At 41.8% G+C, this 22,664-nt stretch overlaps 1 protein-coding gene across 1 annotated transcript in view; it reads right to left on the reverse strand.

The window, feature by feature from the left end:
* Positions 1-22,664, reverse strand: part of LOC124615669 (cytochrome P450 4V2-like) — a 153,464-nt gene that overhangs the window by 69,593 nt on the left and 61,207 nt on the right. The window contains exon 4 of the mRNA XM_047143697.1: positions 9,732-9,907. Coding sequence (XP_046999653.1) covers positions 9,732-9,907 — 176 coding nt within the window. The remainder of the gene's footprint in view (positions 1-9,731; positions 9,908-22,664) is intronic.

Below are 22,664 nucleotides of genomic sequence, written 5' to 3' on the forward strand. Positions count from 1 at the left end.
GAAGACAACTCGATTTAAGACTAAGTCAATCTTCTTCAGAAAATTACTAAGAAGCAAGAAGACCTGAACTCCTAATGCACATTTAGGATCATATCATCTGAATCAAGTGGCAGTAACCAAAAAAAAAGGGTAATCACGAACGTACGAGTCAGAAGAGTAGTAAGTAATGATTCTGGTCATTTGTTTAAGAGAAACAAAAACCAAATTTCGATCTAAGAAATCAACCCCAAAATTAAAAAAGTCCACACAATTGATACAAAATTCTGTCAGACAGTAGAAATGAAGTCGTTATAATGCTTCACACAGTAGAAGACGGGCACTAGGATAAGATCAGAGACACAATGATAGAAACGGGGAGAGAACTAGAACAACTATGAAGAAGAAGGAAACATAAAAGGTGAAACGAGATACGTGACGAAAAAATAAAGCATAAACTAACAGTTTGGTTCAAATGGACCTTCTCCAAAAAGAGAAAAAACTGGAACACATTTACGGAGATCAGAAAACAGAAATCAAACATTTTGTGAAGAGAGAAACAGAAGTATGACAAAAAACGATTAGAGGAAATAGATACAGATTTCAGACAGAACAACACTAAAGGTTTGTACAAAGTTTTCGAAGAAGTAATTACGGAGTAGGAACCGGTGAGCCTTCACTTCAAAGAGTCAACAGGCAAACTGATTGTCAACAAGAAAGAAAAATGGTGCAGATGACAGTCTCCTAGAACTTAGAACGACTTCAACCTAACTAACCAAGGACATCACACACATCCATGCCCGAGGCAGGATTCGAACCTGCCATCGTAGCGGTCGCGCGGTTCCAGACTGAAGCGCCTAGAACCGCTCGGCCACTCCGGCCAACCAACAAGACAGACAACTGTGAGTTACTAGAAACATGCCCTAAAAATATTCTAACCTGTTAGGAACCAACACAGCGACTAATTTTCAGACGGCCCAAAAGTAAAACCACTCTTCAGGACAACCGTCAATGCATCAAATTGAACTGTACAATGGCCAGATGAAAAACAACAGAGCGCCAGGTGAAGACGGGGTAATAGCTGAGATGCTTGGACTGGGAGGTAACCGGGCAGCTGAAACCATTTATGAGGGTATTAAAGGCTGCTGGGATAAAGGACGTTTACTGGACAACAAGAAACAAGCCACACTCTATCCGCTACATGAGAAGGGAGAGAGGACAGCTACCAATAATTACCGAGGCATTTCTGTACTTGCAGTAAGCTACAGAATTATATCCGAAGCTCTACCGAATGAGATGGAAGACCAAGCAGAACACACAATTGGCGAGTACATGATTAAGAAAAAGAGATCGACCCAGACCAAATTTTTAACCTGAAAACAATCCTCAGGTTCAGAACAACGTAGGACCTTAATACTGTCGTTACATTCACTGATTTCAAAAAAGTCTACGATTTGTTGACAGACAGACAGTATTCCTAACACTGGAAGAAGCAGGTATCGAGAAATTAGTCGGACAGACACACACAGACACAAGGGCAAAAGTTAAATTCCTAGAAGAACTTTCTGAAACCTTATTTCTGAAACCTTCAGAACTAACACAAGTGTTTGGTGCAACTATGGGATGTCACCTATTCTCTTTTACGTGGTCTTAGACAAGGTAATGAGAGATTTGGATAGAGAACCACAACAGAAAAACATTGAAGAAATCCATCCAGAAAAAGGAAGAAGAAGATCTGAGGTGAAAGTCTCGCTTTTGCCGATGACATTAGAAAAATTTCTAAGGACAAAAATGATGAAAACATAATGATACAAACACTTCACAAAACTGCAGTTAAAACCCAAATATCGTATAGGAAAACGAAATACACTGAACATAAACAAGGAGAAAAATTCGTAAAAAAGCAATATGGAAACAAGTTTAGGTATTTGGGAGAGTGGATACAAACAATTGTATTAGATAACACTACAAGTAAAGAAAGTTCTAAGAATGCAATTAGGATAACAACTCCTCCAAAACTGATATAATAAAGTATCTAAGTATCATTCCACGCAAAAATTAAACACTACACAACGGTAATTATACAGGAAGAACTACACTGATCTGAGTGTCTAACACTGAATAAAACAGATGAGAAGAAAGGGAATGCTCGGAAAAAATTTAGACCACAAAAGAACAAAGAAGAAGAGAAATGCAGATTTATCCATGAACATAAAAGCAGTGAGAAATACAATAAGGCAGAGAAGATTAAATGGCTCTGAGCACTATGGGACATAACTTCTAAGGTCATCAGTCCCCAAGAACTTAGAACTACTTAAACCTAACTAACCTAAGGACATCACACACATCCATGCCCGAGGCAGGATTCGAACCTGCGACCGTAGAGGTCGCGCGGTTCCAGACTGTAGCGCCTAGATCCGCTTGGCCACTCCGGCCGGCCAGAGAAGATTAAATTTTTACGGACGTATTTACAGTATACATGACAATGTGCTAAATAAAAATCTGATTTTTCATTTCTAAAATAAAAGAAAACACTAAGGGATGACTGGAAAAGGCAAGAAAGTGTTTGAGGAAACTTAAAGCTACAGAAGACAGCATGAAGTGAAAATTTCAGGCTACTGATCAGTAATGTAAAATTTCCTATCCAACAACAAAAAGCACGATCCAAGAAGGAGATGTCAGACGAACAGAGGCAGGCCATCAGACAACGCCTGAATAAGTTCTGGGAAGATGTGAAGAAAACGATACTACTGCAGTCTTAGGCTCTAAGCGGTGTACAGTACATCAGCGCACCTGATGATGGTAACGTGGTCGATTGCCGAAATATTGGGTCCTATGCACACTTGTTCACCCATGATTTATTTTGTCAATGTTTGGATCACTTGTTGGCTTCTGTGATAGGGAATTTGTGCACTGTTAACAAATAAATAATCTGAAACAACCAATTAAATGTTGTGCTATATATGCGTGCGTTAAGATTATTCCTGAAGTCAGATTGCGTTGCAAAATTACCTTATGGGTCAGCATGCTTTGAGAAGAAGGAGCAGTTCTTCCTTTGTATGTGCCAAGTTTCATTGACTACATTATTTGGTGGTGACACATTATGCGGAAGCCACTTTCGTTCAAACATGGTTCAAATGGCTCTAAGAACTCTAGGACTTAACATATGAGGTCATCAGCCCCATAGACTTAGAACTATGTAAAACTAACTAACCCAAGGACATTACACAAATCCATGCGCGAGGCAGGATTCGAACCTGCGACCGTAGCAGCAGCGCGGTTCCGGACTGAAGGGCCTAGAACCTCTCGGCCGTAGAAGCCGGCCCACTTTCGTTCTTAAGTTTTGCACACCAGTGTTGTGTGGCCTTCTAATATTACATTCTCTTTTCATTGTGCACAACCAAGCAGTGCGTCTGAATTTCCTTAGCGCTTTCCTCTTCTTTGACTACCAGTATCTCGTTACTCCTTAAATGTATTTCTTATGTTATGTAAATTGTTGGTGGCTGGGTGGGGGGGGGGGGGGGAGGGGGGAGGGAGGTGAGAAAGAAAAGAAAAGGGAAGGAGCTAGAGATGTCTGTTGCATCGCGACTTCATGCTGAATCAGATAATATGTTAGAGACAGAGATTCGAATCCATGATTTCCCGCTTACTGTGCAGTTGTGATAACTGCGCCATACGGAAACAGGGTTCATAGAAATTGCGCGGACTATCTTCGCGCGCCTCCCGGTCGACCACATTCTCACCCAGCGCCACCTGTTCACGGTGCCTGTCCATGTCCTCTATGCTCGCTGCTTTGAGATTCCCACAGGAGGTCTAACGTAATTGTGCATCCACACTGAAAGTGGTAGATTCATTGCACATCGAAGCGCATGAGTTACATGAATGCGTGGTGTATGTTTTTTCAGACTCCTATAACTGGTTCGCCTCGATAGGCTAAAGATCCGTCACCTTCAGTGCGGATGCACTTTTATGTTCGATCTCTGTGGGAATCTCATAGCAACGAGCATGGAGGACATGGACAGGTATCGTGAATAGATAGCGCTAGGTGGGAATGTGGGACGGCCGGGAGGCGCGCGGAGATACTTAATGCAAGAGCGATAAACGCTCTATTCGATTGACGCAGTGATTGAGGCAACTACACTACTGGCCATTAAAATTACTACACCACGAAGATGACGTGCTACAGACGCGAAATTTAACCGACAGGAAAAAGATGCTGTGATATGCAAATGATTAGCTTTTCAGAGCACTCACACAAGGCTGGCGCCGGTGGCGACACCTACAACGTGCTGACATCAGAAAAGTTTCCAACCGATTTCTCACACACAAACAGTAGTCGACCGGCGTTGCCTGGTGAAACGTTGTTGTGATGCCTCGTATAAAGAGGGGAAATGATTACCATCACGTTTCCGACTTTGATAAAGGTCGAATTGTAGCCTACCGCGATTGCGAGTTATCGTATCGCGATATTGCTGCTCGCGTTGGTCGAGATCCAAAGACTGTTAGCAGAATATGGAATCGATGGGTTCAGGAGGGTGATACGGAACGCCGTGTTGGATGCCAACGGCCTCGAATCACTAGAAGTCGAGATGACAGGTATCTTATCCGCATGGCTGTAACGGATCGTGCAGCCACGTCTCGACCCGAGTCAACAGATAGGGACGTTTACGAGACAACAACCATATGCAAGAACAGTTCGACGACGTTTGCAGCAGTATGGACTATCAGCTCGGAGACCATGGCTGCGGTTACCCTTGACGCTGCATCACAGACAGGAGCACCTGCGATAGTGCACTCAACGACGAACCTGGGTGCACGAACGGCAAAACGTCCTTTTTTCGGATGAATCCAGGTCCTGTTTACAGCATCATGATGGTTGCATCCGTGTTTGGCGACATCGCGGTGAACGCACATTGGAAGCGTGTATTCGTCATCGCCATACTGGCTCATCACCCGGCGTGATGGTATGAGGTGCCGTTCGTTACACGTCTCGGTCACCTCTTGTTCGCATTGACAGCGCTTTGAACAGTGGACGTTACGTTTCAGATGTGTTACGACCCGTGGCTCTACCAATAATTCAATCCATGCGAAACCCTACATTTCAGCAGGATAATACACCACCGCATGTTGCAGGTCCTGTACAGGCCTTTCTGGATACAGAAAGTGTTCGACTGCTGCCCTGGACAGCACATTCTCCAGATCTCTCGCCAACTGAAAACGTCTGGTCAATGGTGGCCGAGCAACTGGCTCGTCACAATACGCCAGTCACTATTCTTGATGCACTGTGGTATCGTGTTGAAGCTACATGGGCAGCTGTACCTGTACACGCCATCCAAGCTCTGTTTGACTCAATGCCCAGGCGTATCAAGGCCGTTATTACGGCCAGAGGTGGTTGTTCTGGGTAATGATTTCACAGGATCTATGCACCCAAATTGCGTGAAAATGTAATCGCATGTCGGTTCTAGTATCATATATTTATCCAATGAATACCCGTTTATCATCCGCATTTCTTCTTGGTGTAGCAATTTTAATGGCCAGTAGTGTACATAGTGAACAGGTGATCCCGGATTCGAGTACCAGTCCACCACAGATTTTGCCTCATCGCTGCTGATTTCGTTATAAGTCCCGATGCAAGTGACATCAATAGGTCCCTCGATTTCTCTCTCCCTCCCCCCCCCCCCCCCCCCCCAAGACCATCAAATTACAAGTATATCACACCTGCGGATTTCGTGTTGAGGCTGTTCTTTCGGACATACCAGAAAGAACAAACAGCACGTGTTCATATAATCAACATATTTCTGTTTACGATCTTCTGTAGATGCAGAGTGGTGTCGGCTGGACTTCTCAGCAAATATTTGTTTAAGAATTAGGGTTCAGCTTCTTTCTATTTCCATCGATTTTGTTAAATACGAGTTTCATTTATGGCTTCATTAACTTCTGTTAGGCATTTATGGGTTTTCATTGATATGGTTAAGTTCAGCATGATCTTTGTAAGTCTGCTGTAGTCCATTCTGAATAGATGATCGAGAAACTACAATCGCCGTTAGCTGACTGTATGTGCGATTTCGTATGTAGCTCGACAGATCTCCACTTCTTTTTCAATCAAACTACATTTTCGCATTTTGTTTGTTATTTGAATATTTTTGTTTGAGCTTTAACACTAGCGCTGTTTGTCTGTAATTTGGCTGCACATTACAAAAAAAAAAATGGCTCAGAGCACTATGGGACTTAACAGCTAGAACTTAGAACTACTTAAACCTAACTAACCTAAGGACAGCACACAACACCCAGCCATCACGAGGCAGAGAAAATCCCTGACCCCGCCGGGAATCGAACCCGGGAACCCGGGCGTGGGAAGCGAGAACGCTACCGCACGACCACGAGATGCGGGCGCTGCACATTACAGAACGTGACTGCAAGTAGAAATGCAATTTAATTAAAACCCGTATAAATTTTGCCGTGTTGTAAGTGTGAAAACCTGAGTTATTATCAACTTAAATAATTTTAGCATGCCCATTTAAAGATGTTGTTGTGGTCTTCAGTCCTGAGACTGGTTTGATGCAGCTCTCCATGCTACTCTATCCTGTGCAAGCTTCTTCATCTCCCAGTACCTACTGCACCCTACATCCTTCTGAATCTGCTTAGTGTACTCATCTCTTGGTCTCCCTCTACGATTTATACACTCCACGCTGCCCTCCAGTACTAAATTGGTGATCCCTTGATGCCTCAGAACATGTCCTACCAACCGATCCCTTCATCTAGTCAAGTTGTGCCACAAACTCCTCTTCTCCCCAATTCTATTCAGTACCTCCTCATTAGTTATGTGATATACCCATCTAATCTTCTACATTCTTTTGTAACACCACATTTCGAAAGCTTCTATTGTCGTTTTGTCTAAACTACTTATCGTCCATGTGTCACTTCCATACATGCTACACTCCATACAAATACTTTCAGAAACGACTTCCTAACACTTAAATCAATACCCGATGTTAACAAACTTCTCTTCTTCATAAACGCTTTCCTTGCCATTGCCAGTCTACATTTTGTATCCTCTCTACTTCGACCATCACCAGTTATTTTGCTCCCCAAACAGCAAAACTCCTTTACTACTTTAAGTGTCTCACTTCCTAATCTAATTCCCTCAGCATCACCCGACTTAACTCGACTACATTCCATTATCCTTGTTATGCTTTTGTTGATGTTCATCTTATACCCTCCTTACAAGACACTGTCCATTCTGTTCAACTGCTCTTCCAAGTCCTTTGCTGTTTCTGACAGAATTACAATGTCATTGGCGAAACTCAAAGTTTTTATTTCTTCTCCATGGATTTTAATACCTACTCTGAATTTTTCTTTTGTTTCCTTTACTGCTTGCTCAATATACAGATTGAATAACATCGGGGAGAGGCTACAACCCTGTCTCACTCCTTTCCCAACCACTGCTTCCCTTTCGTGCCCCGCGACTCTTATAACTGCCATCTGGTTTCTGTACAAATTGTAAATAGCCTTTCGCTTCCTGTATTCCAGTTAATGTTGTCAAAAGCTTTCTCTAAGTCTACAAATGCTAGAAACGTAGGTTTGCCTTTCCTTAATCTTTCTTCTAAGATAAGTCGTAGGATCAGTATTGCCTCACGTGTTCCAACATTTCTACGGAATCCAAACTGATCTTCCCCGAGGTCGGCTTCTACCAGTATTTCCATTCGTCTGTAAAGAATTCGTGTTAGTATTTTGCAGCTGTGGCGTATTAAACTGATAGTTCGATAATTTTCACATCTGTCAGCACCTGCTTTCTTTGGGATTGGAATTATTATATTCTTCTTGAAGTCTGTGGGAATTTCGCCTTTCTCATACATCTTGCTCACCAAGTGATAGAGTTTTGCCAGGGCTGGCTCTCCCAAGGCTATCAGTAGTTCTAAGGGAATGTTGTCTACTCCCGGGGCCTTGTTTCGACTTAGCTGTTTCAGTTCTCTGTCAAACTCTTCACGCAGTATCATATCTCCCATTTCATCTTCATCTACATCCTCTTCCATTTCCATGATATTGTCCTCAAGAACATCGCCCCTTTATAGACCCTCTATATACTCCTTCCACCTTTCTGCTTTCCCTTCTTTGCTTAGAACTGGGTTTCCATCTGAGCTCTTGATATTCACGCAAGTGGTTCTCTTTTCTCCAAAGGTCTCTTTAATTTTCCTGTAGGCAGTATCTATCTTACCCCTCGTGACATAAGCCTCTGCATCCTTACATTTGTCCTCTAGCCATCCCTGATTAGCCATTTTGCACTTCCTGTCGATCTCATTTTTGAGACGTTTGTATTCCTTTTTGCCTGCCTCACTTACTGAATTGTTGTATTTTCTCCTTTCATCAATTAAATTCAGTATGTCTTCTGTTACCCAAGGATTTCTACTATGCCTCGTCTTTTTACGTACTTGATCCTCTGCTGCCTTCACTGTTTCATTCCTCAAAGCTACCCATTCTTCTTCTACTGTATTTCTTTCCCCCATTCCTGTCAATTGTTCCCTTATGCTCTCCCTGAAACTCTATACAACCTCTGGTTTTTTTCAGTTTATCCAGGTCCCATTTCCTTAAATTCCCACCTTTTTGCAGTTTCTTCAGTTTTAATCTACAGTTCATAACCAACAGATTGTGGTCAGAGTCCACTTCTGCCCCTGGAAATGTCTTACAATTTAAAACCTGGTTCCTAAATCTCTAACACCGACGTAAACGTAGTGAGACAAGAGTTCAGTGAAGTCAATGAAGGCCGTCCTTGGAGCTACAAAGCAATACTTTCTCGTTTTCGGTGTCGTAAGTAACATTAGAAAGTTGATGAAAATGAGAGAAATTGTTCTCCTACCCACTCGTAGCCATACTGAATCATGGAGTGGCAAGCCGGCGTCAATGATTCTCTATGTGAAAGATCCAACACATAAAAGCCTTTGGAATGCCGCGGAACTCTACAGTGCATTCCACGGAAAATCCGTTCAAATTGCCCTTATAATATTAAAGTACTTGAAAACTAATTGAAAGGCAAAAGTCAGTGCGAACCAGCCACTATACATCCTATCGAACTGCGAGGTTCTGGTAATAAAATCATTTGAATTATACTGTTAACGACATACCTTAGCCCATGAGTAGCAAGAAGAAATTGGAAACGAAGGTGTATTGTATAGGACAAGCAAGGATAAAACTCTACGGCGTACCCTCATTTGAATACAACGAAGGGTAGTAGACCATATTCTCTATCGTTAGAGGATAAGTTAATTTGGTATTGGAAGTTACCGATGAGTGACCAAATTTTAGAAGAGGATCTAGAAAACTTAATAAGCTGGAAGAACAATGATTACAGAAACTAAGGTACTGAACTAGGAAATAGGTAAACGCCTTGTAAATTAACACTTTTGTAGTCTGTTGAAATAATTAACAAGAAAAATTCTTTAGAAGAAAATTTAGAACTTGTCGTACGGCTGAGAAAGCTGTCACTACCGACAAAGCCTTATGTCAGGTGAAGATAAGTGACTGACAGAATCTATTGCTGTCTTACTGAAGATTTTTACCTGCAATTTTTTGTAAGAGCACTTGAAAGACCCATTTGTCTGCAGTGGAGAAGCAAATCACATCGGCTGACCGTCTCTTCCAACTACACTGCCACAGAGATCATCAGACAAAGCAGAGACTAGTAGCCACGTACGCGTGAATATTATTTGGTTGAGATGGAACCCACAATTTATGTAGTAGCAGCGCCCTGAGGTACCTACCTTCCTCCTGTGCTAGCTTCAGAGTCGCAGCTTTCACTTTCTTCTGATTGTAGTTTCTTCATTTTTTCCACAGAGTCGTCGATGAACTGATGCATGGAATTTGCCAGTTTCGCTTGTTCCCTACCAAGGCTTGATAACTTGAATATTGGTGTCACGAGCAGAAATGGGTTCATAACCTGCAACATAAAACCATTTACAGTATAGGAGTCCGCGTATTATAGTGTTTGCTACTTACTTTACAGCACTTGGAACTAGGACGAGCCCAAAATGCACCTAAAAAAAGCAACTGTGGCAACATCAAGAACAGCTTTGTTCCATAATAAAGCAGTTATATTATACATCTGGCTGGTCAAGAAAATTTTTCGAAAGAAGAGAAGAAACTTATAGCCAAAGCTGTGAACTTTTGAACCAACTTGAATGGTGAAATACAAATCGGATAATTAATTAAGTTTGTCAGGGTACTGACTGACTGTCTGTATCCTACCTATTAGCCGTGCTTATCCAGGATACCAAACAGCTAAAATAGTATTGGTGGTGAATTTATACTGAAAGGGCAAAATAAGTATAGCATTTTTACGAAATTACATAGTAAACGTAAGACAAATGGCTCAAATGGCTCTGAGCACTATGGGACTTAACTTCTGAGGTCATCGGTCCCCTACAACTTAGAACTACTTAAACCAAACTAACCTAAGGACATCACACACATCCATGGCCGAGGCAGGATTCGAACCTGCGACCGAAGCGGTCGCGCGGTTCCAGACAAAACTTAAGACATTCACAAATTTTACTTTCAAGTGAAAAGTAACGTTTTAATGACTGCTTCTCCTGGGTGGCTCGCTGGCTGAAGGTAGTCACACCGACGGCAGGGATCATTGTTTGTCAGGTGACTTAGGGTAGGTAGCGGAGATATCCACTACGGAAAAGCTCCGCTGACGTGCTGTCTCTGTCGAGACAACTGATAGTTGCATCTGCTAAACTGCAATGATGCATATGCAGCTTCGGGCTCTAACGTTGCTGCCACAGCTCCTTATATTAGGCCCTAATCAGCAATGGAGCCCTGTGGAATTTCCACACGTTGCGTCAAATATGACATGGAGTCGTTGATAATAATCATCGCCACGAACAACGCAGACTTCAAGCTCTATCAGTCATCTAAGATTAGTTGGTCACCCACTCTTCGTAAACAAGCATACGAGGGAATCTTGAGAAAGTAATAGGTAATAGACTACTGTCTGTCACTGCTACTAAAATGTATCCGAAAAATGCAAAGAACTTTCAACCTGTTAAAAAGTATTATGCTACGCGTAGTATGTAGTGTAAAAGCCTAATGAACAAGTGTTAAAGGAAATTCAGAGACTATAGGTGAAATCAATGTCTATGGAAAGTCCGTATTCATTTTTATTAAAGAATGAAATGAACTTTCAGGGAAACAGTGACTTCCCCTTCCTGTGAATTACTTTTGTTTTCGCCTTCGGTACAGTCAGAGGTAATGTTGCCGATACCCGTGATTTGTACTTTTATGAAATAATAATACTTCCATTCTTAAAAATCATGTGCCAGCCAGTTATTGCAGACAACCCTCTGATATCGCAATACTGAATAGGTCAATGAATTTGAGTGTTGCAGGTGGATGTATAGGGAAATTGTGCTCACGTTTTTAGAAGGCAAAGGGACTGATAGTTCACTCGCCATGACGTTTATGTATTTTATTGCCCATAAATTAGCTTACGTAACTATTTCTACAAAGTCCGATAGATATTCTTTACCGCCATTTACGTGGCAATCACAGTAAGTGTTTTACGGTCAAGGAGCCTTCAAACAATGACGATTATCAGTAACCATGAGGGCCTGATACATAGAAGGAATATGAAAGTCGATGGTGCAGAAATCTAAATTAAGAGAGACTGAATATTTTAATGTGTGTGTGTGTGTGTGTGTGTGTGTGTGTGTGTTTGTGTGTGTGCGTGTGTGTGTGTGTGTGTGTGTGTGTGTGTGTGTATGTGTGTGTGTGTGTGTGTTAAATGGTTAACCAAATCATGCCATCCTATTTATAATGTGTCATTGCAGAGCCAAAGTCATATTCATACATTACGCATTTCTTATACAATTAAGTACTTCTCTCTCTTTTATATACCTCCACGAAAAAAAAAACGGTACACTATACGTAAATACACGCAAAGTTCTTAATAATTCTTCTTTTCCATCTTGTCATTAGTCGTCCTATATTTCTTCTTTGATGTGGTTTATAATCATTGGTAATCTCCTGTTCTTCAACACGATTACATTTTCTTAATTCGAAGAATGTTTATTTTCCCATTTATTTCAGATATTTCTAATTCTGTTTGTAGCTATTGATCAGAGATTTCGAAGTCTCTTCCTCTAGAAGCAATTGGTCTTCTGTCTCAATAAAAAATTTCTAAGATATGTCTTGTTGATATATCATGTGGCAGTAATGAAGCACATTGAAAATTATTTTGTCGCTATACTGGCCATAAAATTCACACCATTCATAAGGTTACATTAGCAGTTATCGTGTTGAAGAGCTTGTGAAAAGTTTTCTTGTCTTGACTTGTTGCAGTTCTTGTACATACTCTACAAATCAAAGTTTCTTCGTTTTATTCATAACGTTGTCTCTTTTAGTTGTTTCAGTGCTGTCGTGTAACCTGTGCAACTCCTTCTCTTATCTTGGGCACAGTTATCATACCAAGTTCATTGCCTCTAACTTTGAGTAAACTGTGTAACCAATATGTAACATACCAATCCTTGTACAACTGCGAAAAAGACCGATTTTCTGTTCAAATGTTTACGGTACCAAACAATGGTTCCATTCAAATTCAATATATTTTTTTCTTCTGCATGCATTTACGAATCTACCGAATCTCTGTAGAACTGTAAATAGCTCGTATTCTAACATTTCCCCATTTACGTATTGACTTATTGTAGCTTTAGTGTACCAATTATTTCAAATTTGTCTTCATTCCCGTGATTAATACTTTTACTACTGTTGTTTCTTCTTTCAAGCCTGTGTCTGGAAATTCTTAATCTCCATTAGTTAATACTTCAGAGTATGACTGAAGTGATTGATACTCATGTATCACTTTTACAGCTGCTAGGTGTTCAATTTGGCTATTTCGATGTATTACGATTCTATGTACTGTGCCTTGTAGATCACAAACATCCACTTCTGTATTCTATGTATGCCTTGTTTCTGTTCCTTTACGATTATTTAACATTTAGGGGTAACTGTCGAAAATCAGTTGTATGAACTATAGCAGGGGCTTAAAATGATTTCACTGCCATCTCGTTCACCATTCCTATAGGTAGTAGATTCGGTTCCGTAACTGCTGGTCGAGCGCATACCGAATTTCTGACAATAGTCAAAACTGCAAGTCTTCTCTCATTCCTAATCAACACTATCTGACCAAAAGTATCCGGACACCCCAATGTAATGAACAATTGTTAACTAGGCAGTATAAAAGGAGGCGGGGAGTATTGCATAGTCGGTAGAGAGGCGGTAACAATGGAATGGGTCGGTCAAGAGAGTGGTCACTGGATTTTCATTGAGTAACAAATCCATCAGGAGCATTATAGTCCCGCTAAATGTGCGCATTTCGGCTGTTTGTGAAGTGTTTCTGAATTAGAGAAGCAAAAGAACAACCACAACTATAGTAGAACCGCTCTAATCCGACCTTGGATGGTCTGTCACTCCGGTTAGTCCGACCACGCTCAGGCTAGCGAGCCTGTGCCGACTTGTCACTGACTGGACGCCTGTCGGGCCATTGTTGCGGTGTCTATCGCTGCGCATATTGTTATACTATACGTTATTGTGCAGTTTTATCCTTTCTTGGGATTAAAAAACGTCGCTGTTTGATTTATTCCGTGTTATTACTGTAGGTTCATTGTGTGTACAGTTGTCTGTTTTTCAACATGTCTGGATTCAAACGTAAACACGTAACTCTTTCACTAAATGAAAAATTAGCAGTGCTACAAAGACTGGACGAAGGAGAATCGCTCCAAAAAATTGGAAAGGAACTGAATGTAGGTGTTACGACGATTAAGGATTGGAGGAAGAATCGGAAAGACATTGAATCCTATACAGTTACGATTGATGGTGAAAACACTCTGAAGAATCACAAAACATTAAAAAAGCCTAAACTTGAACTGCTTGATAACGCATTGTGGATGTGGTTTTGTCAAGAAAGAAGGAAAGGAACTCCAACATCCGGGCCAATTCTCAAAGAAAAAGCGATAGTTTTGCACAAAAAACTGGAAGCCGAAAGTAAATTTGCTGCCAGTGAAGGCTGGATTGATCGATGGAAAACTCGTCATGGTGTTAGATTTGTTTCTATTCCCGGTGAAAAACTATCTGCAGATGCCGCAGCTGCTAAGGAGTTATCTGTTAAGTTTCAAGGAATTGTAGAAGAAAATGAACTGTTACCCTGCCAAGAATCATGAAAGAAGATTGTATACCTGGAAGAATCCTGGAGATACTAAAAGGTATCAGATAGATTACATAATGGTAAGACAGAGATTTAGGAACCAGGTTTTAAATTGTAAGACATTTCCAGGGGCAGATGTGGATTCTAACCACAATCTATTGGTTATGAACTGCAGATTGAAACTGAAGAAACTGGAAAACGGCGGGAATTTAAGGAGATGGGACATGCATAAACTGAATGAACCAGAGGTTGTACAGAGTTTCAGCGAGAGCATAAGGGAACAATTGATAGGAATGGGGGAAAGAAATACAGTAGAAGAAGAATGGGTAGCTCTGAGGGATGAAGTAGTGAAGACAGCAGAGGATAAAGTAGGTAAAAAGACGAGGGCTAATAGAAATCCTTGGGTAACAGAAGAAATATTGAATTTAATTGATGAAAGGAGAAAATATATAAATGCAGTGAATGAAGCAGGCAAAAAGGAATACAAACGTCTCAAAAATGAGATCGACAGGAAGTGCAAAATGGCTAAGCAGGGATGGCTAGAGGACAAATGTAAGGATGTAGAGGCTTGTCTCACTAGGGGTAAGATAGATACTGCCTACAGGAAAATTAAAGAGACCTTTGGAGAGAGGAGAACAACTTGTATGAATATCAAGAGCTGAGATGGTATCCCAGTTCTAAGCAAAGAAGGGAAGGCAGAAAGGTGGAAGGAGTATATAGAGGGTTTATACAAGGGCGATGTACTTGAGGACAATATTATGGAAATGGAAGAGGATGTAGATGAAAATGAAATGGGAGATAAGATACTGCGTGAAGAGTTTGACAGAGAACTGAAAGACCTGAATCGAAACAAGGCCCCGGGAGTAGACAACATTCCATTAGAACTTCTGATGGCCTTGGGAGAGCCAGTCATGACAAAACTCTACCATCTGGTGAGCAAGATGTATGAGACAGGCAAAATACCCACAGACTTCAAGAAGAATATAATAATTCCAATCCCAAAGAAAGCAGGTGTTGACAGATGTGAAAATTACCGAACTATCAGTTTAATAAGTCACAGCTGCAAAATACTAACGCGTATTCTTTACAGACGAATGAAAAAACTGGTAGAAGCGGACCTCGGGGAAGATCAGTTTGGATTCCGTAGAAATGTTGGAACACGTGAGGCAATACTAACCTTACGACTTATCTTAGAAGAAAGATTAAGAAAAGGCAAACCTACGTTTCTAGCATTTGTAGACTTAGAGAAAGCTTTTGACAACATTAACTGGAATACAGGAAGCGAAAGGCTATTTACAATTTGTACAGAAACCAGATGGCAGTTATAAGAGTCGCGGGGCACGAAAGGGAAGCAGTGGTTGGGAAAGGAGTGAGACAGGGTTGTAGCCTCTCCCCGATGTTATTCAATCTGTATATTGAGCAAGCAGTAAAGGAAACAAAAGAAAAATTCAGAGTAGGTATTAAAATCCATGGAGAAGAAATAAAAACTTTGAGTTTCGCCAATGACATTGTAATTCTGTCAGAGACAGCAAAGGACTTGGAAGAGCAGTTGAATGGAATGGACAGTGTCTTGAAAGGAGGATATAAGATGAACATCAACAAAAGCAAACCGAGGATAATAGAAAGTAGTCAAATTAAATCGGGTGATGTTGAGGGGATTAGATTAGGAAATGAGACACTTAAAGTAGTAAAGGAGTTTTGCTATTTAGGGAGTAAAATAACTTATGATGGTCGAAGTAGAGAGGATATAAAATGTAGACTGGCAATGGCAAGGAAATCGTTTCTGAAGAAGAGAAATTTGTTAACATCGAGTATAGATTTAAGAGTCAGGAAGTCGTTTCTGAAAGTATTTGTATGGAGTGTAGCCCTGTATGGAAGTGAAACATGGACGATAACCAGTTTGGACACGAAGAGAGTAGAAGCTTTCGAAATGTGGTGCTACAGAAGAATGCTGAAGATAAGGTGGGTAGATCACGTAACTAATGAGGAGGTATTGAATAGGATTGGGGAGAAGAGAAGTTTGTGGCACAACTTGACTAGAAGAAGGGATCGGTTGGTAGGACATGTTTTGAGGCATCAAGGGATCACAAATTTAGCATTGGAGGGCAGCGTGGAGAGTAAAAATCGTAGAGGGAGACCAATAGATGAGTAGACTAAGAAGATTCAGAAGGATGTGGGTTGCAGTAGGTACTGGGAGATGAAGAAGCTTGCACAGGATAGAGTAGCATGGAGAGCTGCATCAAACCAGTCTCAGGACTGAAGACCACAACAACAACAACAACCCTGCCAAGTGTATAACGTCGACGAGACAGGGCTCAACTTTAAAATGTTGCCAACAAAAACGCTCGCAGCTTCAAATGAATCCGTGGTAGGAACGAAACATAAATGACAGAATAACAGTTATTCCTTGTCGCAACGCAGATGGTACGCACAAGCTCCCCTTGTTCGTCATTGGCAAATCTAAGAAGCCAAGGGAATTCAAAAATATAAACTTATCTTCCTTGCCGGATTATTACCGCAATCAAAAATCTGTTTCGATGAACTGCAACCTTTTTAAATCCTGGTTTTTCGACGAGTTTGTACCATCGGTCGAAAAAGACTTGAAGCAAAAAATTTTGCCTGTTCGTGCTCTACTGCTGTTGGATAACGCATCATCATATCCATCTGAGGAAGATCTGGTGAAAGGGGACATAAAAGCTCTCTTTCTGCCTCCTAATGTGACCTCACTCATCCAACCAATGGATCAGGGCGTTATCGAATAGTTAAAAAGGCGATATCGCAGAAAGTATATCAGCTCAATCTTGGAAATATCTGATGGATTTCATAACTTATTTGGGGCAGTGAAATCCCTGAACATCAAAGATGCTATGTACACAGTCGCTGCAGCATGGGATGAACTGAAACCTGACACACTGCGGAAATCGTGGCGTAAGCGTTGGCCACAAGTTATGACTGAAAATGAGCATACCGAAGATGAGCAAAACAACGACGCACTGGAAATCGTTAAAGATCTACAGGCTCTGGAGGCGAACGTCCCTGCCAATGAAATTGAAGAGTGGATCAACGAATGTGACAAAGACTGTGACACTTTTTAAGAGCTCAATGACGATCATATTGTTGCCGCTGTTAGCCAGGAAACTGTGAATGAGGAATCGGACGGCGAAGACGAACCCCTCACCCGAATTTCACACAACGATGCCAAAAAACACTTTTGACACCGCCCTTCAATACATCGAGCAGAATCAAACTTCAACTCCAATAGACGTTTTGTGGATAAAAAAAATGGAGGGACGCTGCAGCTAAATCTAGAATAACATCTGCTAAACAAAAATGAATCACTGACTTTTTTTCCAAGTAATTTGTTTTCATTTTTAATGTAAAAACAATACATACAGTATAATCATTTCTTAGATTATACATACAGTAGTTTATTTTATTGTAAAAAAATTCTTTTTGTATACGGTGCTATAAATATTTTTAGTTTACAGTATATATAGTTGATACGTTATGAAGTACACTACAATACTTTAATTCGTTTGTCGTTTTTCATTTTAAAACCAATACTTATTGTAGTGTGTGTAGACGTTTTTTAGTTAATACACTACTGGCCATTAAAATTGATACACCAAGAAGAAATGCAGATGATAAATGCGTATTAAAAAAAATAAAAAAAATGGTTCAACTGGCTCTGAGCACTATGGAACTTAACATCTTAGGTCTTCAGTCCCCTATAACTTAGAACTACTTAAACCTATCTAACCTAAGGACATCACACACATCCATGCCCGAGGCAAGATTCGAACCTGCGACCGTAGCAGTCTCGCGGTTCCGGATTGCAGCGCCTAGAACCGCACGGCCACCGAGGGCGGCGGGTATTCATTGGACGAATATATTATACTAGAACTGACATGTGATTACATTTTCACGTAATTTAGGTGCATAGATCCTGAGAAATCAGTACCCAGAACAACCACCACTGGCCGTAATAACGGCCTTGATACGCCTGGGCATTGAGTCAAACAGAGTTTGGATGGAGTGTACAGGTACAGTTGCCCATGCAGCTTCAACACGATACCACAGGTCATCAAGAGCAGTGACTGGCGTATTGTGACGAGCCAGTTGTTCGGCCACCATTGACCAGACGTTTCCAATTGGTGACAGATCTGGAAAATGTGCTGGCCAGGGCAGCGGTCGAACATTTTCTGTATCCAGAAAGGCCCGTACAGGACCTGCACATGCGGTCGTGCATTACCCTGCTGAAATGTAGGGTTTCGCAGGGAAAGAATGAAGGGTCGAGATCCAATGACTGTGAGCAGAATATTGAATCGGTGGATTTAGGAAGGTAATACGGAACGCCGTGCTGGATCTCAACGGCCTCGTATCACTAGCAGTCGAGATGACAGGCATCTCATCCGCATGACTGTAACGGATCGTGCAGCCACGTCTCGGTTCCTGAGTAAACAGATGGCAACGTTTGCAAGACAATAACCATCTGCACGAATAGTTCGACGACGTTTGCAGCAGCGTAGACTATCAGCTCGGAGACCATGGCTGCGGTTACACTTGACGCTGCACCACAGATAGGAGCGCCTGCGATGGTGTACTCAACGACGAACCTGGGTGCACGAATGGCAAAACGTCATTTTTTCGGATGAATCCAGGTTCTGTTTACAGCATCATGACGGTCGCATCCGTGTTTAGCGAGATCGTGGTGACGCACATTTGGAAGCGTGTATTCGTCGTATGACCCGGCGTGATGATATGGGGTGCCATTGGTTACACGTCTCGGTCACCTCTTGTTCGCATTGACGGCACTTTGAACAGTGGACGTTACATTTCAGATGTGTTACGACCCGTGGCTCTACTCTTTATTCGATCCCTGCGAAAACCTAAATTTCAGCAGGATAATACACGACCGCATGTTGCAGGTCCTGTACGGGCGTTTCTGGACGCAGGAAATGTACGACTGCTGCCCTGGCCAGCTCATTCTCCAACTCATTCTCACCAACTGAAAACGTCTGGTCAATGGTGGCCGAGCAACTGGCTCGTCACAATACGCCAGTCTCTACTCTTCATGAACTGTGGTGTGTTGAAGATGCATGGGCAGCTGTACCTGTACACGCCATCCAAGCTCTGTTTGACTCAATGCCCAGTCGTATCAAGGCCGTTATAACGGCCTGAGGTGGTTGTTCTGGGTACTGATTTCTCAGGATCTATGCACCAAAATTGCGTGAAAATGTAATCACATGTCAGTCCTAGTATAATATATTTATCCAATGAATACCCGTTTCTCATCTGCATTTCTTCTTGGTGTAGCAATTTTAATGGCCAGTAGTGTAGCTTGCTGAAAGGTAAGATGATGTCGAAAAATACTAAGAATGAGAACTCTAGATCTGTCGTACAGTGCGGCGTATCGTTCTTCACTTTGTTTCAAATATCTACCGACTACCGACTGAGCACCGGTAGCGTCTCAGGCGGGTAGCGAAGCTTGACAGAGAACCTTCCACGATTTTAACAACTATATCACAATGTTCTTGCTTCCCTATCACTACATATCCAACGTGCAGTATTACAATTATGCGAATGATTATCTAGAGATGCTGAATGACCAGTTACATAGCAAGACTCTAATTTGAGGAGCGTTTCAATAAGTAACGTAACACATTTTTTTTCTGAAAGCGGATTGACTCTATTCAGGATTCCAATAAGCCATATTATTCCCCGCTCTTCTGGCTACAAAAATCCAATTCTTCGATACAATTTTCCTTTAACGCGAAGGGCTTATGCCACCTTACTGAGTTTGCCTGTATGGCCGCACGGTTGTGTCCGCCCGGTACCACTTTACGTGTCTACGTCACAGCCAGCGACTTACTGCATCAATAACCTCCCATCATCAGCCTCGTAACGCGCTTGTCATTCCGCACAGATAGTCCTTCGTTGCTATTTGTGGTGTTTTGTAAGCGGCGAGAAACCCAACGGCCAAACACCTCTGAGTACCCCAACTGGTGGACGAGTATGTCAACACTACCAAAAGGGACGTTCAGTTGTGACGCAAGGTGTTTGACTGTGATTCGTCGGCCACCTAGAATCCTAGAATGAGTGTGCGCACGTTCCAACATTTCAGGAGTCACAGCTGTGTGCCGCTGACCGGCACACTGGAGATCGGACAGGTTTGCGCGACCTTGTTGCGATGGTGACGGGCGCCTCGCCCAACCACTCACTAGTGCTCTTGTTCACTGCCAGGTCTCCTTAGACATTCAGGAAACACCTATTAATATCTTCGATGCTTTGGTTTTCCACCAAAAGAAACTCAATGCGCCAACTAACGCAGCTTCATGAATCTATAGCTGCTGAACGAGGAATATTCCAAGATGTCCCACAGCAAATTCTGCATTTTTTCAACCAAAACTGACCGAGAAAAAAATGTCTTGCATCACATATTGAACGCGCTTCGTACAAGACTGTATTGGATATGGAAACAGACTGTAATATGGATGTTGATACTGAAAAGCTATTCACGATACTAAAACACAAATTTCGTCTCGAGCCTGGTATCAACCACCCAATGAATAATTGCTATGAACGATAGAATACATCTTCTAGAATGGATCGTTTACTGTGCTGCGAATTGTGCCCTATTTTGAAACTAACTGGCAGATTAAAACTCTGTACCTGACTTGGACTCAAAATCGCAACCTCGCCTATGCCCCATCATGCAGGGGAACATAAGCGTCAACATAAACACCACTCGGGGATTAGGTATTAGGCTTGTCCGACTGGCTGACTGCTGGCTACATGGCGGTACGTGGAGTAATGTATGGTAGTGCGACATGTGATCAGCCTGTCCCCAACCGCTCCAATGCTATTGCTAGTACGTGAACCCCGGTAATTCCGCTGCTTCTTTATTCAAACAGCCCCTCATTTAGCCTCACAAGCTAGACACCGTTACAGACAAACCGTTCCTCAGAAAACCCCTAAAGAGGTACCGGAACCAAACCCGAATCCTTCCACACAGAAGGCAGTGACGCCAACCATTTTTCCTTTTTTGCTTCTTAGTTTTTCGTCATTTTCCATCATTAGGTCTGTTCGGCTGCTGTGTGAAGCATCTTCAAGTTCAACTTCACTCAGTTTTTTATTACGGATTATAGCCAGAGACCTGAGTGAACATACTGAACCACCGAGCTGCCAACCATTCGACTGTGGACGTAGCTGCAACTTAACATCTGAGGAATATGAAATGTAGGAGAGAGGTACTGGTGGAGTGAAGTTATGACGCTGGATCGTGAGTCCTGCCTCGATAACTCATTCGGCTGTGGAGGTAGTTGCAACACAACATCTGCGAAGTATGTTGTTGTTGTGGTCTTCAGTCCAGAGACTGGTTTGATGCAGCTCTCCATGCTACTCTATCCTGTGCAAGCTTCTTCATCTCCCATTACCTACTGCAACCTACATCCTTCTGAATCTGTTTAGTGTATTCATCTCTTGGTCTCACTCTACGATTTTTACCCTCCCCGCTGCCTTCCAATACTAAATTGATGATTCCTTGATGCCTCAGAATATGTCCTACCAACCAATCCCTTCTAGTCAAGTTGTGCCACAAATTTCTCTTCTCCCCAATTCTATTCAATAACTTCTCATTATTTATGTGATCTACCCATCTAATTTTCAGCATTCTTCTGTAGCACCACATTTCGAAAACTTCTATTCTCTGCTTGTCCGAACTATTTATCGTCCACGTTTCACATCCATACATGGCTACACTTGTAACACCATAACTCTTATACTCCATTGATTTATTTTGCTTTTGTTTCATTTAATGTTACATCGTTGAGCTTCTGTAAATGTTGTTTAATTGAATCGATAACACAAAATGGTATACTCCTTTCTTTGTAAAAACTTTGATGTCATGGTTTGATTCTATGGAATGTAGTATATCTGCCATTTAAATGCTTTGTCTCAATTGGAGGAAGACAAAACTTACTGTATACGTTTGAAATTTGGGTGAATATTTTTGTTTAGAACTACTTATATGTGCAATTGATATATTTTGTTTAAAATGATTGTTTGCTGTTATGTAAACTGCTGACCTTCACTTAGAATTCCTACTTATCTTGTGTGTAGGAGATAGTGTGATTCCCTTCAGGAACGGAACTCAGTAGCGCGCGCAAATTGTGGTTGACCTAGGTAGAAAAGGCGGAACAAGAGTAAGTCGGGGACGAGCTACCAAACTGTGCACTGCCCATGTAAAAGTTGTATATTGTGCTGGTTCCGAGAGAGGCTTTTCCTGCCACTTACTAACGCCTCGGATGGATGGGTAAATAGCTGGAAGTACTCTGGAATTGATGTCTATCATCGCCACCAAGAAATGACTGAGTCCAGCAATTCTACCTACAAATCCACCTACCAACATGCAGTTGCTACCACATTGCGCAATCACTGTAATGGTGCACTATAGTAATGTACAGTGAAGGATGAGCTCATTGGATGTTTT

This window comes from Schistocerca americana, chromosome 5 (genome assembly GCF_021461395.2).
Source record: "Schistocerca americana isolate TAMUIC-IGC-003095 chromosome 5, iqSchAmer2.1, whole genome shotgun sequence".
Taxonomy (NCBI): Eukaryota; Metazoa; Arthropoda; class Insecta; order Orthoptera; family Acrididae; genus Schistocerca; species Schistocerca americana.